This window comes from Silurus meridionalis, chromosome 11, assembly GCF_014805685.1.
Source record: "Silurus meridionalis isolate SWU-2019-XX chromosome 11, ASM1480568v1, whole genome shotgun sequence".
NCBI lineage: Eukaryota > Metazoa > Chordata > Actinopteri > Siluriformes > Siluridae > Silurus > Silurus meridionalis.
In genome coordinates this window covers 3,524,825-3,543,050 of record NC_060894.1, presented here as the reverse complement: position 1 = coordinate 3,543,050, position 18,226 = coordinate 3,524,825, and the positions used below count along the sequence as shown (strand labels likewise).

Genomic DNA, 18,226 nt, shown 5'->3' with positions numbered 1-18,226 from the left:
GAAAAAAAACTTTTACATTCCTGAAGAAAAAAAAAAACCTATCCAGAACTATTCAGCTCCTGAGGAAAAAAAACAGTACTGTTACGTTACAAAAAAATTCCTGGAATCCTTTAGTTCATTAAACATTTTGGCTCCTTTAAAAAAAAAAAAAAAAAAACCCAAATTAATTATTTACAGGATCTTGAACTGTAAAGAAGAAAGTCCCAGACCCTGAACCCAGGTAGTCGCGCACACGAAAAAAAAATCCTTCTGACACAAATCTGGCAACATTTATATATAATGGAGTGTATGGAGCTGAATGACATGCTGGATTAAGAAGCTCCAAGTCACTAAAAAACATTTTCCCACAAAGCATCAAACCTTGTCAGACCTTCTCAGGCCAGTCTGCGTCACTACGTGTTCACTAATCTTTAAAACCAAAAAAAACCAAAAAAAAAAAAAACACAAGCAATAATCAGTTCATGGATAAACGTATACAAATGAGATAAAGCCGACAGACAGACAAAGCAGTATAGATGTGAGAAAACAAAACATTTGAGAAGAAGATCAAATAAAAAAACAAAACAAAATCAAATCCCATTCTCATGAGATGTAAAAGTCGACGGTTTATTCTATTGCTTTTTTTATTGATACGCTTTTTTTTTTATTCGTAACCGTGTGACTGAGAATGAGTTTCATTTACTGCTTTATCTGTAAATCCTTCGACTTACACGCACAACAAGCTGCTTTGACGCTATGATAGACGAAATGAGCTTTTAACGAATGATAATAATAATAATGAGGTATTTATCTTCAAACTAATCCCTCACTGCAGTTTCACTGTACAGTTACGTTCAGCTGAGGAGGCGTAAACAGAGTCAGGGGCACTGCTTTCAGAGGCGATTGCAAGGTACCGCTAGATAATCTTTTAAACAAAATTACACAAAGATCAGTGATTTTTTTTCCTCAGGATCTTTTTGCACCACAAAGGCATTACTTTTCTCATAACTACGAAAAAAATGAAACAGAGCTGAGCGAAGCAACAGTATACACCATATCTATAAAAGGTTGTGGACACCTGACCATAAGATGTGCTTTTTGAACATCCTATTTCACATTTAGTCACAGTTGCTGTAACCTCCACTCTTCTGGGAAGATGTTCCACTAGATTTTGGAGTGTGCTTGTGGAGATTTGTGCTCAATCACCTATAAGGGTGTTAGTAAAGTCAGGTACTGATGTAGGTGATTTAAGGAGGCCTGGGGTGCAGTCAGCGTTCCAGTTCAATTTCAGTTCAATAGGGTTGAGGTCAGAGCTCTACAGCAGGAGATCTTCCATTTCAAACCATGTAAAGCATATCTTCATGAAACTGGATTTGTGCACAGAGGCATTTTCATGCAGGATTAAGTCTTCTATCCATTGACATCTTGTGTGCCTTCAAGTTTGTGAAAACAGCTTGGTGAAGAACTACTTATGGCTGGAAAGGGCAGGTGTCCCGATACTTTTGTTTATAATAGTGTATAATATATAATGCGATCAATTATAAAATAAAAAGCTTTTCCCAAAATGATCCTGAGTGACTTAAATTTTTTCGAAAAATAATGTATTTTTATTTAACTGTATCATCAAAAATTTTTTTTTTCACAAATATGATATGATGATATGATCCCTCATTTTGTATACAATACGAAGACACTGGTTTTGTTTAGGACGTTCATTTTTTTTCCACAAAATGTTTCCAGTCATGTGTGTTTTAACAAAACGTGCAGCGAAATTGAATCATACTGTATCAGCATAAAAAAAAAAATTCCAGCTTTAAAACTGAAATCCTTTTTTTATTGTTGCACTAATGCATCCTGGGGATCAGTAGATAATAAACGTAAATCAAAAACATAGTAAATATTTACTAATCGTTTTCAAACCGGTTTGTTTAATAGCGAGCCTGATGTGAGCGTCACAGGAAGGACGTTACAAATATTTTACACCTTCTGTCAATCAGAATGTTTCTATCCGAACAGCACTGATATGGATAGATAAGATTTCATTCATTCTTGCTTCTTTTGGACATTACAATATATATAACCCACATTTAACTGCTTAGACGTGTTAGCATTTAGATGCTTGGTATTACAGTGCTGTAAAAAAGTATTTGTCGCCTTCTGATCTTGCTTTTTTGTGACAAATGATCATCAAGCAAATTTCAATATTACACAAAGATAAACTTTGTAAATACAAAATTCAGTTTTTATGTAACAATTTCATTTGTTAAGGGAAATAATCTGTGGAAAAAGTATGTGAAAAAGTAATGCAACCACTTGCCACACCCAGGCCTTATTACTGCCAGATCTGTTGAATCAAGAAATCACTTAAATAGCACCTGCCAATCATAAGGGAAACATGCTAAATGTAAATGTAAAAATACTTTTTCACAGCACAGTACAGATGTCCTTACATATGCTGATGGTTGTGATATGGAAAACGTATCCAGTAGCTTGATTTTAAAACCAAAAAACCTGTGAAAAAACCTGAACTTCCAATTGGAATGAAACTCTTCAACAAACGATTGGCACATGACTAACTCGCGCTAACAATATCAGTAGTGTTTCTTCACGTGTTTCTTGCTCTCTCGGGTACTTACTGGAACACGACCTTGGGGTGACTTTCAGCTCTGACACCTCAGGAACTACTGATTCCCAATCTCACTTCTGATTCTGCTCTAATTCCAAGCTAAACTCTTCAGTGCAATTCACATTGGAAAAAAAAACTGGCAAAATAAATAAAAAAATGACGTCTACTCTCCGTCCAGCAGATGACAAAATACACGCAGCATAGCGACTGTTCCACTGCTTCAAAATATGACTTTGACTGGTGTTGCTGTCTGAATGGGAAAACCAGCAGGAAAAATCCCAACAACATAAATAATACTGATTAACAAACATCAAGGCAAACATACAAAAAGCACAAACAAAAATGTTCCAGAAACGAATAGTCTGTTCATTCCGGCTGTGCGACAGAAATCTGAGGGGAATCCTCAGAGACACAGGCCAGGTCTAATAATAAATCCTCATCATGAGGATGTTTTAGCTATTCTGTAGTGAAAAACTTACGACTAGAGGTCAACCGATTCATCGGTTTTGTAAATTAATCAGCACAGATAGTCGATTGCAGGGACCATCTGCAAAAATATATAAACAGATAGTTTTTCCGGGTTGCGTAATACAGTACGAGAGCAACCTCTAGAGGCGAATCACTGACACAACATGCTGTTTATTTAAAATGTTTTTTTTTATTCATTTTGGATGTTACTGTTTTTATTTATTTAGAGTATGGGTGTAACGGTACACAAAATTCACGGTTCGGTACGTATCTCAGTTTACGGGTCGGTTCAGATATCGGTACGAATACGTGTACTGTTACACCCCTAATTTGGGTAGTTTTTGTTTCAGTTTGAATGCATATATTTTATTTTGTTTGTTTTTATTATCCAGTATCTATTTTAAAAACAGTTCATCAGTTGATTAATCGGTTATCGGCAAGTACGATCGAAACTAGCTTTCAAAATCTGTAAAATCCACTATCGGTCGATCTCTAGTTAGGACCAAAAATAAGGATCAGCTTCATGTCTCTTAGAAGTCACTGAATTAGTTATGGAACTGTATTGTACAATAAATTCGATCGTTTCAAACTGCACTATAAGTTTGAAACTTGAACTGCATTAGTTAAGCAGATTAAAATTAGATTTTTAAATTCTGAATGCTAAATGAGAGAAATCATGGCAAATTTTCATCTAATATGTAATCTAATGCAGCATTTTTATTTTCGGCCCATGGCCCTTATTCAAGTGAGATTTTTGGCCCTTCATAGGAAAAAGTTTTCTGTCATCGTTCCTATAGTAACCGTGCAATCTTATAGACTCGAATAGCAGATCTAGAGAAGCTTTCTGCAAGGAGATGATTATTTAACATGCACTGAAGGAGTCTCCAGTGTCAGTGCAACAGTCAGTACGTTTTCAGCAACAATTAAATCTTCAAGACTGACAGGTTTATTGTCTCTTTTCTGCCTCTCCGTAATGCGAAATGTGTCACAGAGAAAGAGACAAAAACAAACCAACAGGAACTTAATGTCCTAAAAAGAAACAGTATAATGACTAGTACAATAAATAATTGTAATCGCTGACAATCAGCTGCTGAATAAGAAGAATACAAAATCCTACTTGAAAAATTCTCTTGATGACGATTTTAAGAATAAAAAAAATACCTTTCGGTCAAACAGACATCATCATCGTTCGCCTCATAGCTAAAACCTCCAGAAACTTTTATTTGTAATTTTTTTTTAAAACATAGGTCAGGTTACCTAGACGTCCATCGTCACCGTAAACAAAACAAAAACGGAGATCTTGCGTAAACTTCAGCTCAAGAAATCAAAATCAGGACAGCTGCCTTTTAAAGCCCCTTCCAGACTAGCACAGCGAGAAGACGGTGAGAAGTACCTCAGAACCGAAAATGTGGTCTTTATCTGTAACCGTAGCCTTTAAAAAAAAAAAGTGCTTGAGCAGTGTACAGGTGACCTGCCTGTACCACACACATCTGGGGTTGTATCTTCACAGTGGACTCGCTCAGAAGGTGTGCATTTCAACCCGAAATGTCTCAGAGCTTCGTGAGCTTCGTGAGCAAACGTATTGGCACAGTGAGGAGATACCGAGACAGTGGCTCGAGACACATGTAGCACTTTTCTGCCAACATGGTACCGTTCTGTGGTCTTTTATACGGAACTCATAACTGGTTAAATAGAACGTGGAAACCATGTCATCACCATGACAACAAAAGCAATTAATGACTCACAACCAATACAGCGCAAGTACCGCCATCCCATAAAAACCGCTAGTTGTAATGTATTGTTTGAGAGTTGTTTATGTTCCAGTTATAAGGTAAGTAAAAAAAAAGAAACCAGTTCCATGCAGGGCTCTACAATGGAGTCCAAACTTGGTTCGGTTTCCCTAAAAAGGGATCGCAGAACAGACATCAGCACCATGTTGATGAAAAATGTGTAATAGGAGCTCACAGAATAAACAGTTCAACCTCCAGATAAAATTTATTGTAATTAAGACCCATAGGCCTTACAGACTTCAGTCCATTTTTTTGTGGAACCTCATCTCTGTTCTACTGTCGGATTTGGGAGCTACTTTCGGAAACAGTTCTCGCTCTGCTGAAGGTTCTACATCACTGTAGCTTCCAAGAAGAGATTCTTGACGTAACTTAGATTCATCAAACCGTTCTGATGATTGTAGGTCATGGACAAGATCATAAGCATGGCCTTGTTCTAGAGATGGTTTTAGATCATGTTCTTGTAGTGAAGATGGTTCAAGGTCATTGTCTAGTGCTGGAAGCGGGTAAAAGCCATGGTCTAGTTCTGAACTTGGCTCTTGATCATGGTGAAATAGTGAAGATGGTTCTTGAACTGGTTCTAAGCATGGTTGTAGATCATGCATTGGTTCTGAGGATGGTTCTAAATTATGTTCCAGTTCTGAGCTTGGATTTACCGCAAGGTCTAGTTCTGAAGATGGTCTGGCATGACAGACCAGCTCTGAAGATGGTTCTAGCACATGGTCTGGTTTTGAAGATGGTTCTGCATGACGAACCAGCTCTAAAGATGGTTCTAGTTCATGGTCTGGTTCTGAAGATGGTTTTAAATGATGGACCAGCTCTAAAGATGGTTCTAGCTCATGCTCTAGTTCTGAAGATGGTTCTAAATGATGGACCAACTCTAAAAATGGTTCTAGCTCATGGTCTGATTCTGGCAATGGCACTACATGATTGCCCAGCTCTAAAGATGGTTCTAGCTCATGCTCTAGTTTTAAAAATAGTTCTAGGTCATGGTTTAATTCTGAGGATAGTCCTGGGTTTTGGTCTATTTCTGAGGACGGTTTTAGGTCATGGTCTAGTGCTGCAGGTGGATCTGCAGATAGATGTGGGTCATGGCACAGTTCCAGATATGGTTCTAGATCTTGATCAAGTGCTTCTTGGACATGATTTGGTTTTAAAGGTGCTTGGAGGTCATGGTACAGTTTTGGAGATGTTTTTAGGTCATGTTCTGGTGCTGGAGGTGGTTCTAGATCACTGTATAGTTCTTCCCATGGTTCTGAATCATCATACATTTCGAGAGATGGCTCTGTAGAAGGGCATAGTTCAAGTTCTAACGATGGGTCCTGGGACGAATATAAACTTAAAGACTCATAAGTGTTCTCATAAGTGCATCTTGAACAAGTTTCTGCCTCTTTTTTGCGTCTGGTGTCCATATACGTGATGAGGAACTCGGAGTTCTGATAGATGATCATCCCGGAGAGTGTGAGCACAGCCCCGGCACAGCTCAGCGCAGAAAGCTGGTTGCCGAACAGCAGCTGGGAAAGCAGCAGATTTCCCACCATGTTCAGGTTGCCCAGGATGTGCAGCGTGACGGCGGAAGTAAGGCTGATCACGAAGCAACTCGACAGGTTATAGAGCACAGAACCCAGGCAGCTGAGCACAATGAAGCCCCACAAATGTCTGTCGTAGTGGTGCGGTGACTGAAGAGCAGACCAGTTTTCCAGGAACAGAGCTGCCACAGACAGGATGCAGAAACTGGGGATGGCCATCAGGTAGAGCAGGAACACGGAGTTGATCTTCTCCTCCTGGAGAAGGATGCCTGAAAAAAAAGTGCAGGACATGTAAATGAACAAAAACAGTGAAACACTACAGGGACACCCAACCATCGCACTAGTATGTCCTTGTTGGACTTCGCATATTGGAATATAATAAGCGAAAACTCCTCTGGGAAGATTTTCACTTGTGGTTGTGGAGATTTGTAATCATTCAGATAGAAGAGCATTAGTGAGAACAGGCAGGAGGTTTGGGGTGCAATCTTAAAAGATGTTCAACAAGGTTGAGGTCAGGGCTCTGCGCAGGACACACAAGTTCTTCTACTCTAAATTTAGCACACCGTGTGCACGTGGAGCTTCTGACGTTGTTCCAGTAAAGGTTAACTGTAATTCTGTAGCATGTGACCTTCTATACAATTGTGTGCAACCTTCTGAGTAACAGCAGCATATGGGAGGTAATCAAATCAAATCAAGTCAAATCAAGTCAAATACACATTCATACAGCATACGACATGTAGTCAAATGCTTTTTTACGACTGTTCATTATGTAAATAGAAATAGAAGATAAAAAATAATACTAATAAAAATATTAAGTATAAAAGTATAATCAAAGTATAAAGTACCTAATTTTACTTTTAAGGAAATTTCCATAAAAATATGTTTAATTTCACCTCTTTTATATTTATTTATATATATATATATATATATATATATATATATATATATATATATATATATATATATATATATATTTAAATGGTCAAACAGAAATGCGTGCTTCGTTAATAAAAATAAGTGCCGTCAATTTTTTCATTTTTGCATTAACGCCTTAATATATATAGCAACGTGTTTTATGCTACAGGCGCCCACAATGTTGATTCCGACAACCCAAGAAAAACGTAATGTGATGGCTGAAATATGATTGGAGAGAAACTCTAATCTAAACAGACAGTCATGGAAGCAGAGCAATCGAGACAAAAGCCATAAAATGAAGAGAAATTGGGAATTACAATATATCATAGAAATTCATTGAAAAATATATATAAAAACTTAAGTCAGTGTTTATGAAGACTTCAGTGTGACCTCTAATCCACAGAGTACAGTGGGTACAGTACGTATGCAAACATACACACATATTGGAGTAAACAGGAAATATGATAGAATCTCCACAGCATTCTCTTGATATTTGAAGGTGATTTTGGAGTGAGCTGGCACACGTGCTGACCTGGTGTATGACACGCACTGTAAACAAGCCTACAAAAATAACCCACTGTAACAGGACGCTGACACTCCAACCCAGACGGGTATTTGCGCCCAATTGCTCAGCTGTACTGAAGCTTCAGGGTGACTCAAAATGCTGCTTATTCTAGTGGATATCTCCACCTAGGAAAAGATTTTTTTTTACACCAAATGAGGACAAAAATACGGAGCTTACATAAAGTATCACCAGCTCTGTCATTATCCTGAAGCGTTTCATAAGCTAAGGTGTTGCTTGTTGAATCTTGCACTCGAGGTTAAATCATGTCAAAGTGCATGTCGAAATCATCAACACACACACACACACACACACACACACACACACACACACACACACACACATGCCACACAGTATCTGAAAACTGTTCTGTTTTCATGTACTGTTGTGTAGAAAAATGAACAACATTCATAGGTCCTGCCATATGTATTCACTACATCACTCACACGTCGCTTAAATAAAAACTGAAATTGACATTTCTTTATAAAATCTTACGTACACACAGTATCCTATCTGTGTGAATTTGGGCACATGTTCTGCACAAACTAGATGATGATGTACACTTCCCTGGCCTGTTAGCAGCCACATTAGCTGCATTCAAAGCGAGGAGGAAACTGTCTGTATTTTATTTTTAATCTGTCACCTTCACGAAGCACGTTATAGTAGTGTAATGTTTACCGTGATAACGAAACCATGACTGTCCAAAATCTGATATGTTGTAATGACTAAGCTATAAACGGCTATGTACTACAGCTGTACTCAAACTCTCACTCAACCTCACACAAACCGCCTGTTATTCAAGTCCAATACTTAATGTCATGCCAAATATCAATGTGTAATAAAAATGGGTACATTTCCTATTTAACAAAAACTCAACTAAAGAAGTACAGCCCTTGTGAAAAGTCTGGAAACCTCTTTTATGGTGATTGAGACACAAGCATGCTTCTTTGGTTTCTATGCAACAAAGTAGTTCAATAAATGAATGGTAGAAAGTCCTGTGGAGTCCAATTTTCACATTTCTGGCAGATGAACTTGTGCAAAATGGAGAACAGGAGAGATGTTAGCAAACTGCCCCCACAATCAAACATGGAGGTTAAAGCTTAATGATTTGGGGTTGTTTCGGAGCAGGGAAGGTTGGAAATGCAATTCAGTCTGGATTGCAGCTCATTGGAACCGACTTCATCATATAACAAGACAATCAGCCAAAATGTACTTCAGAGTTCTGTGAGCGTTATTTGGAGAGCAAACACTCGGCTGGAGTGATATCTATCATAGAACGACCTGCCAAGTCACCACACCTTAAACCTATTGAACTGCCCTGGGATAAACTGGAGCACAAGAAAGAAATCTCCAACTACTGAAAAACATCTTTGGCAAGTTTTACAAGAGGCACGGCAAAGAATTTCACCTGAACGTTTGGAGAAACAAACTGTCAGAATGCCAAGAGGATAAATTTAGAAAAAGGAGGAAGTGGAACATCTTATGTATTTGTTTGATCGCAGTAAATCATCATACAGTTAAATGACTTAGTTTGTTGCATATGAATAAAAAGGAGCATGCACGAGTCTCTGAAAAAAAAAACGATTTCCCATTTCAGCTCTGTCCTGAGACTAGATATCGAATCTGAGCTCTTACGCTCTCCTCAGTGCTGTGGGCTTTTACAACTGTATTACCTAAAACTCAACTTGACAACCTGAAAATGTGCGTTAATTAGATCAGTACGCTGGAAAATCCCATGAGTATTAGGAGCTTGTTCCGTTCTGTAACATGTTGGAAGCAAATCATCCCTCAGTGTGGAATCATATGGTTCAATGTTACACTCTTTCGCTCTCTATCCCTTTGTAAAACAACGATTTAATCACTCTCCTGTGGAAACCACTTAACATAATGAAGTCCAGCTCGAAGCAATTAGTCCACATTATAAAACTTTGTCGATGTTTTCCTGAACAGTGTTTCAAGCACTTAGGGGCAGGCTTAGGGGAAAATAATGAACAACGTAAAGTTAATTAAAAAGTGTTTTATTCCTTTTGTTACTACAGCAAATCACCAACTTTGCATTTTTTTCCCCAACAATTTAGGGTTGGAATGTCCTGTTATCGAGTATGTATTGGTGCTCTGTCACCAGCCTTTCGTTTTTTTTCTCTACTGTAAAGCTCAAAACGATGCGGGTTGACTTCTTACAATGAAACTGGTAAAAATTCAGGCTTCGGAGTATTAAAATACCTCCTTACAAACGATTTCATCATACGCTATACATTCAAAAGTATTGGAACCCCCCGATTTTTCAGCAATTTGTGGTTCTTCCCCAAAATTTTACCACAAAGTTGGACACACACAATTAGAAGAATTGTCTTTGGATGTAGTAACATGACATTTTCCCTTCACTTCAACCTGCAATTGTGCACAAAGCCAGCTATATGAAGATATAGTTTTCATGAGATCTTGAGTGATATAGTGCTCTGGCTTCCTCACCTACAGCAGTAGCTGAATTTACTAACACCTTTGTAGCTGAATGAGCAGAAAATCTCCACAAGCACAATCCGAAATCTAGCAGAACATCTTCCCAGAAGAGTGAAGGTTATTATAACTGCAAATGGGGATTGAATGTGGAATAGCATATTAAAAAAACACACATTTTCAGCTCAGGTTTCCACAAACTTTTATATATTGTGTATCAACGGTTGTAGTAAAAGTGTATTAATATGAATCTGTGGCTTAAATCAAATCCAGCACTATTGTAAGAGCTGCTGATATTTAATAAAAAACTCTTTTGACTAATCAGAGGTAAGAATTACAACAGCAGCGCACGTGAGCGATCACATGTAAACCCTCGAATGTTGCATGTTCTGTAAACGAGACCTGTAAAACATTGCATTTCTACAACGTCACAAGGTCGGATTTCGTTGCATTTTGTTCCTTCTGTGCACCTTGTGAAACATTTTTAAACATGTTTAAGCTCTGTGTGTAAAATTAGATTACGCTTCCTGGGAGTGTGCTGTTTACTCCCACATGTTAGGAAACATAATGATACACGTTATTTACCTCAGGCTGTTTTCACACTGCGTCTGTTTTAGTCATCAGATCGTAGGCATCTGTTCAGTGGGCACTATATAGACAAATGTTTGTGGACAACTGAGCATTCTGCTCTTTTTGAACATCCCATTTTACATTTAGTCCCCATTTGCTCTGAAAAGAACCTCCAATCTTCTGGTAAGATGTTCCACTAGATTTGTGGAGATTCATTCAGCCATAAGATAGTTAGTAAAGATGTTGAACTGGGGTGCAGTCAGAATGAAAAATTCATCCCAAAGGTGTTCGATAGGGTTGGGAATCAGAGCACTATAGCAGGAGATCTTCCACTCCAACCTATCTAAAGCATATCTTCATAGAGCTGGCTTTGTGTACAGGGGCATTGTCATGCTTGAGCAGGTTTGGGTCTCCTGAAGGGATTTTTTTTTTTTTACAATTGCGTACCTCCAACTATGCTAAAAGTGTGAGGTACACAAGTTTGGGCTGATTTGAAAATCAGCTGTCCCAATACGTTTGGGACATCCATACAGTGTAATGTAACAAACACGTATCACGTATCTGAATATTTCTCAGCACTTCAAATCAGCAAATTTCATCAGGTAAAAAGCTGCCCCTATGACCGGATCTGCAACGCGTGTTTGGTCAGGACGTTTCAGCTCCGGTCTAAAACAGGACGTGGACAGAGAGGGCGTCGGTGCTATGCGCTCTGACAAAAAAATTCAGACCAGCCGTCGGGGATGAAATGACCTCGGAAAAGTGGTTTCATAGGAAAGACCAAAAGTAGCGCCTGACGTCAGGCGGCATTTATTCCTGCACACGGAGTCCCTCGAGAAAGAACGTCTGCTAAGAGACTTTACACTCGCTGTGAGCTGTGTAAAAGAAATGACAGCTCTTTATTGACAGGTAGCCTTGCTGGGTAAATAGGGTTATCACATGAGTAATGAGGACGTGATGTGTGTATGTAGTTGTCGCAGCTATATCTTATAAAAAAACTGCTGAAAGTTAAACACTGAACATATATGATTGACTCTTGATGCATGATATTTGATGTTAAATTTTGGCAAAATATCAGATCATGATACCTGAGAACAAAATCATCCATATCCCTATATATATGGATGGAATGGGTGGATGAATAGATGGGTGGATAAATGGATGAGTGGATGAAAAATGGGTGGATGAATAGATAGGTGGATAAATGGATGGATAGATGGATAGATGGATGGATAAATGGATAGATAAATGGATGGATGTTCGGGTGGATGGATGGGTGGGTGGGTGGATGGATGGATGGATAGATGGATGGATGGATGGATGGATGGATGGATAGATGGATGGATGGATGGATAAATGGATGGATAAATGGATGGATGGATAAATAGATAGAAAGATGGACAGATGGATGGATTACATCGGCATTAAGGGACAGGCATTAAGCTGGTTTAAATCCTACCTGTCTGATCGTTAACATTTCGTAGACTTAAATGGAGAGCTATCCAGGCTAATGCTAGTAAATTATGGCGTGCACAAGGTTTAGTTCTAGGACCCCTGCTCTTCACAATATACATGCTTCCCTTAGGAAATATTATTAGAAGGCATGGAATTAGCTTCCATTGTTATGCTGATGATACGCAGCTATATTTTTCATCAAAACCAGGCGATACAGCTCAATTAGCTCGCATAACTGAGTGTGTTAAAGAAATAAGAGATTGGATGACCCATAACTTTCTACTACTAAATTCTGATAAGACGGAGATTTTGCTTATCGGCCCAAAAACCAGTATACAGAAGCTCCAGCATCTCAACCTGCATTTAGACGGATGTTCTGTAACCACTAGTTCAACGGTAAATGACCTGGGAGTTATTTTAGACAGCAACTTGTCTTTTAAAAATCACATCAACGAAGTTACAAAAACAGCCTTCTTTCACCTTAGAAATATTTCTAAGTTAAGAAACATGTTATCTATATCTGATGCAGAGAAGCTCGTCCATGCGTTCATGACCTCCAGAATAGACTATTGTAATGCATTACCAGGTGGATGTCCTGCACCATTAATAAACAAGCTTCAGTTAGTTCATAATGCGGCAGCAAAGAGTTCTTACTAGGTCAAGTAAATATGACCATATAACCCCAATCTTATCGTCCCTACATTGGCTTCCTGTTAAGTTTCGAATAGACTTCAAACTACTACTTCTTACTTATAAAGCCCTAAATGGTTTGGCTCCCATGTATCTATCCAGTCTTAACACGCTACAATCCGACATGCTCCCTGAGATCTCAAAACTCTGGGTTTCTAGTAGTTCCTAGAATAGCAAAGTCCACTAAAGGTGGTAGATCATTTTCACATTTAGCTCCTAAACTTTGGAATAGTCTTCCTGACATTGTTCCGGGCTCAGACACACTCTCCCAGTTTAAGTGCAGATTAAAAACATATCTTTTTAGCAGAGCATAACATATGTCTCACATCATAACCTTGTGCTCCAGAACATCTGATCACATGCACATTATCAACTTGTGCTGTTAATCTCATGAACAGCAGCTACGCTAATTTCTCTCCACTGCTTCTCTTTCTCTCCTCATCTCGAGGCATCCTGAGGTTTGGCCAGCTCCAGTCACATCTCACCTCATGAAGATTATGGACCTTTGAAGAAGTAGATGCCGAACAAAGTTTCTTCCTCATTACATCTAAGGGAGTTTTTCCTTGCCACAGTCGCCATGGCTTGCTCATCAGGGATAAATGCACACCATTCACCTTGACTGGTGATTTCTGTAAAGCTGCTTTGAGACAATGTCTTTGTGAAAAGCGTTATAGAAATAAACTTGACTTGACTTGACTTGACTTGACTTGACTTGACTTGATGGATGGATGGATGGATAGATGGATGGATAAATAAATAAATGGATGGATAATAGATAAATGGATGGATGGATGGATGGGTGGATAAATGGATGGATGGGCGGATGGATGGATGGAAGGATGGATGGATAGATGGATGAATGGATAACTGACAGTCAATAATTAAAAAACGTATCAAACATATACACTAATGTCTTGTTGATGTAAATGAAACTCACAAGGTTTTGATACTCACTTTGCTGGATGCTCTTTATCCCCCGTAGCATGGTGGCGGCGAGCACAAACAGACAGCCTGTCCGATCAAACTGCACCTCGCCCATAATGCTGAAGGAAGCCCCGAGGCAGATGGGCATCATGGCGGTGTATTTGAGGATATGGTGCTGTTTGCCAAGCACCAGAGACGAGATGGCCAGAGTGAAGATCGGCGTGGTCGTGTAGATCATCTGAGCAAAGGACAGCTGCACGTAGTTGAGGCCGACGTTGCCGAAGGCGATGCTGGCGCAGAAGGTCAGGCTCAGTAGGAACACTTTGCACTTGGCGCTGGAGGTCAGCTCCTGCCTTGCCACACCTTGGCTTCGATCAAACCAGTACTTTATGACTCCGAAAATTATGGCCGTGAGCATGTGCAGAGCTGAAAGGAGGAGCGGGTATCTGAAGTTGTACACTGCAAATATCCATTTGTTCAGGCTGGAGATGGTGGTTCCCGTAACCAGCCACACTACCACGGCTGACAGAAGATGCAGAGTTTCAACCGGACGCGTACTCCTCTGCCTGTTGTCCTGGGTCTCCTCGCTTTTGGAGGGGCCATCATCACTGCTGATCATGTTCGATTCATCTTCGGCTCTGTGAGCACAGGAACATGTTACATTTGCGATCTAAAGATTACAGCACATACAATACACTGATTGGTTGAATGAAGTGTGTATGGAGCAGCAGAAGCACACATGAACGAGATAGGGTGGCCAAAAACACAGGTGTATACATTCTTAAATATTTTTGGTACTCTTGGGGAAAGCAGGATGACAGAAACAGAGCACTCTGCCTTCCCCACATGTGTTTGTATTATTATTATATTATTAATTATATTAGTTTTATTATTATACACTTAGTTAGCCCAGCCATCAGTGTGGAAGGGCCGTGGACTCTTAGTGGTGATGGGGACTGAATAGGGAGTGAATGGTGAGTGTTAGAAAGGATCGCTATCCGGCTTTAAGGACCAAAATGTGGGAACGGTTATCCGATGTACGCTGATCAGGAGAATGTACCGTAATTTCCGGACTATTAAGCGCACCCATATATAAGACGCACCCACTGAATTTGACAAAGATTTTTATTTTAAACATAAATAAGCCGCACCTGTCTATAAGCCGCATTGTCCACATTGAAACTAATGAACTTTACACAGGCTTTAACGAAAGACAGTGTCTGTTACACGGTGTAACGGGTGTAATATGTTGCGCTTCCTTTAGGAGCATAGCGGTATTTTGGGAATAGTCTGTTGCCGTATTTTTAAGCTATTACTGCATGTGTCCTTATTATTTTCTGATTCTTTTTTCTAAGTTTCTTTGACTAGCCTGTAACGCTGTTGCCAAGAATAATAAAAAAGCACGAGTTTTGGAAACCTGTCTGTGCTTATATGATTTCTGTTGTAACTGGAGTTAGCGAGCTCTCCCTTCACCCAGACTCAACGCTTTACAACGGCTTGTATCTAAACAGTAGCCGACCAAGAAAGTCATTGTTTACTGTCTTTCTCCTTCCTTTCACAACTATTTATCTCGGGAGTTTATCTTTTGGCATCGTTGTGCGTTTAAGAAAAACTTTTTTTCCTCCCGATGCCGTGCAGCTCAGAACACAGGTGAGGTGCGTTTTTGCGTTTCCGTTCGGAAAGTTCATTGGTCTAATGTTATGGGGTTCAGTTTTTTGGCTTGAAGTTTGTGAAGTTGTTGTTTAAGCAACGGGGTTTAAAATGTGGGAAAAAAGTAGCGGCTTATAGTCCGAAAAATACGATACTCACACCATTGTGTCAGTAGAATTGTAGTACATGATTCAGAACACTTAAACTTTACTGGGTTTAGGGATTTGATCATGTGAGGTGATTCTTGCAGTCATCTGCCAGCTGCTGTTCAATAACATCACGCTGGTTGCGAGATGTATTATTCTGTCTGCTGCTCAGTGTGTGGTGCACTGTGACGTCACAGAGGTAGTAACATATCATGAATTGTAAATGTGAATATCCCTCTAGTGGTGAAGTGTGGAAATACAACCGAAGGGGAACGCTTTCCTACAGGAAGTGTTGCGTTAGGAATGGCATGGGTCAGTGGGAGTGAGACAGAGTACATGTGTGTGAATGAGAGGGAGGACAGTGGAGTGGTGCGGTTGCAGGGGGAAGAGGTGGAGAAGGTGGAGGAGTTCAGGTACCTGGGGTCAACAGTGCAAAGTAATGGAGAGTGTGTTAGAGAAGTGAAGAAAAGAGTGCAGGCAGGGTGGAGTGGGTGGAAAAGAGTGATAGCAGGAGTGATTTGTAAAAGAAGAGTATCTGTGAGAGTGAAAGGGAAAGTTTATAGGACTGTGGTGAGACCTGAGATGTTGTATGGTTTAGAGACAGTGGCACTGAGTAAAAGACAGGAGGTGGAGCTGGAGGTAGCAGAGCTGAAGATGTTGAGGTTTTCGTTGGGAGTGACAACGATGGACAGGATTAGAAATGAGTTTATTAGAGGGACAGTGCATGTAGGACGTTTTGGAGACAAGATGGGGAGGCGAGATTGAGATGGTTTGGACATGTGCAGAGGAGGGACATGGGGTATATCAGTAGGAGAATCCTGAGGATGGAGGCACTAGGAAGGAGGAAAAGAGGAAGAACAAGGAGGAGGTTTATGGATGTGGTGAGGGAAGACATGCATGTGGTTGGTTTGAAAGAGGCAGATGTAAAGGACAGGGGGTTGGCACATTTTTATTCTTTACTAATACGTTATTATTCACGCAGAACGTCCGGGTTTCAGGAATTACGTAATCGCCAGCGTCTAAACATTTCTCCCACGTGTCCAGTGATCTCGTCTGCAATTGGCCATTCGCACATATGCAAATTAATTCAAACCCGGAAGTACATTTCCAAACCAGAGGATTCATCCAAGAGCTAGAATAATTTCAGGAAGGAGAAGAAACATACACAAAGTAGGAAAATGTGAAATTTCCGTGTCATCATGGATGATTCATATTTTGTTCGTCAAGATTTTTTTTTTTTTATTATATGGACGTCCTGCTGTCCTCGACATCTCCGATCAGGCAAATTATTTATTATTATAATTAAGCTTAATTATTATTATGCCATATACCATATTAAAAACAAAACATTCATGCATTAGATATGAACATCAATGCAGTCATGAGCCGCCCTGTCGTTCACTCCTCATCCGCTAAAACCCTAACCGCAGAACCTACCACTGTCTATCTTGCGTGCGTGGGGGTCACCTAAACCTAGAGACTTCCAATACATCAAATCAATTCATACTAGACGTTTCTAGGATTCTAAAACGACACCACCTACATATTATCACAACCAATCAGTCAACACATTTCCTAGTCCGCCTCACTGTAAAGAAACGTTTAAACGAATCTTTTCCACACCCCTACCCCGGGCTAAACCATTTCCAGTCCTGTCTATTACTCATTGAATGATAATAAAGAAGGTTAATGATATGAATAAACACGCGTACAATGTTATTATTTAAAATACATATAAATAATCTATAAAAGCTGTAAACCAGAGCTTTTGTTATCATTCAGCTTGGATCTTTATTTTACTATCCATGAAAGGAGAAACAATGAAATCATCAGGAATGTCATTAAAACTTTAGTAGTGTATTAATCATACATTTATAACACGTTATTAACACCTGTATAGGTATTTTGAGGTACATAGCCCCAGGTCGCGCGCGCGTGTGTGTGTGTGTGTGTGTGTGTGCAAGACAGAGACTTGGTGGTTTAATATTACATCTACATTTATAGCGTGAACACACTGATCCCTGACTGCGCAGCTTAGAGAAATGAGGTACTGTAAAAGAAAAGCACACACTACACATATTCCTTCATCCTGTAAAAACCTGAAAGAAGCCCAGAGACATTTTTCTTCAAATCTTACCGTGTATGTGGCTCTATGAAAGCTGGGTGATGTTCCTCCCGGCGCGGATGATGATGATGGAGGCACCGAGCGCTTTCCTTCGCTGTTATTGTCAGACCGGCTGTTTGGTGTGTTCCAGAGTTGCAGCGTCCGTCCAATCTGCGCACTTTCGATTAAATAGGAACCGCCGCTATTGGTGTGTTCCAAACAGCAACCTCTCCCTTCTTCTGCGCCTCATTGGAAAATACCAGGTTTAGCTCTAAATCCGGGTTCACACTAGGGGTGTAACGGTACATGCTTTCTTACAGAACCGTTTCGGTACAGGAATGTCGGTTTGGTTCACATGTGTACCGAA

The 18,226-nt window shown here is 39.7% G+C and overlaps 1 protein-coding gene across 2 annotated transcripts; it reads right to left on the bottom strand.

The window, feature by feature from the left end:
• Window positions 1–1,254: 1,254 nt before the first annotated feature.
• On the bottom strand, window positions 1,255–18,071 carry slc35e4 (solute carrier family 35 member E4). 2 transcript variants are annotated; one of them, XM_046862048.1, is made up of 3 exons: window positions 17,893–18,071; window positions 13,990–14,597; window positions 1,255–6,658 (listed from the first exon to the last, which is right to left on the bottom strand). In XM_046862048.1, the coding sequence occupies exons 2-3, from the start codon at window positions 14,576–14,578 to the stop codon at window positions 5,103–5,105; spliced, it is 2,145 nt and encodes a 714-aa protein (XP_046718004.1). In that variant the 5' UTR covers window positions 14,579–14,597; window positions 17,893–18,071; the 3' UTR covers window positions 1,255–5,102. The 2 variants fall into 2 exon arrangements, with proteins under 2 accessions (XP_046718004.1, XP_046718003.1); XM_046862047.1 differs by lacking the exon at window positions 17,893–18,071 and adding an exon at window positions 15,769–16,026.
• Window positions 18,072–18,226: the final 155 nt, after the last annotated feature.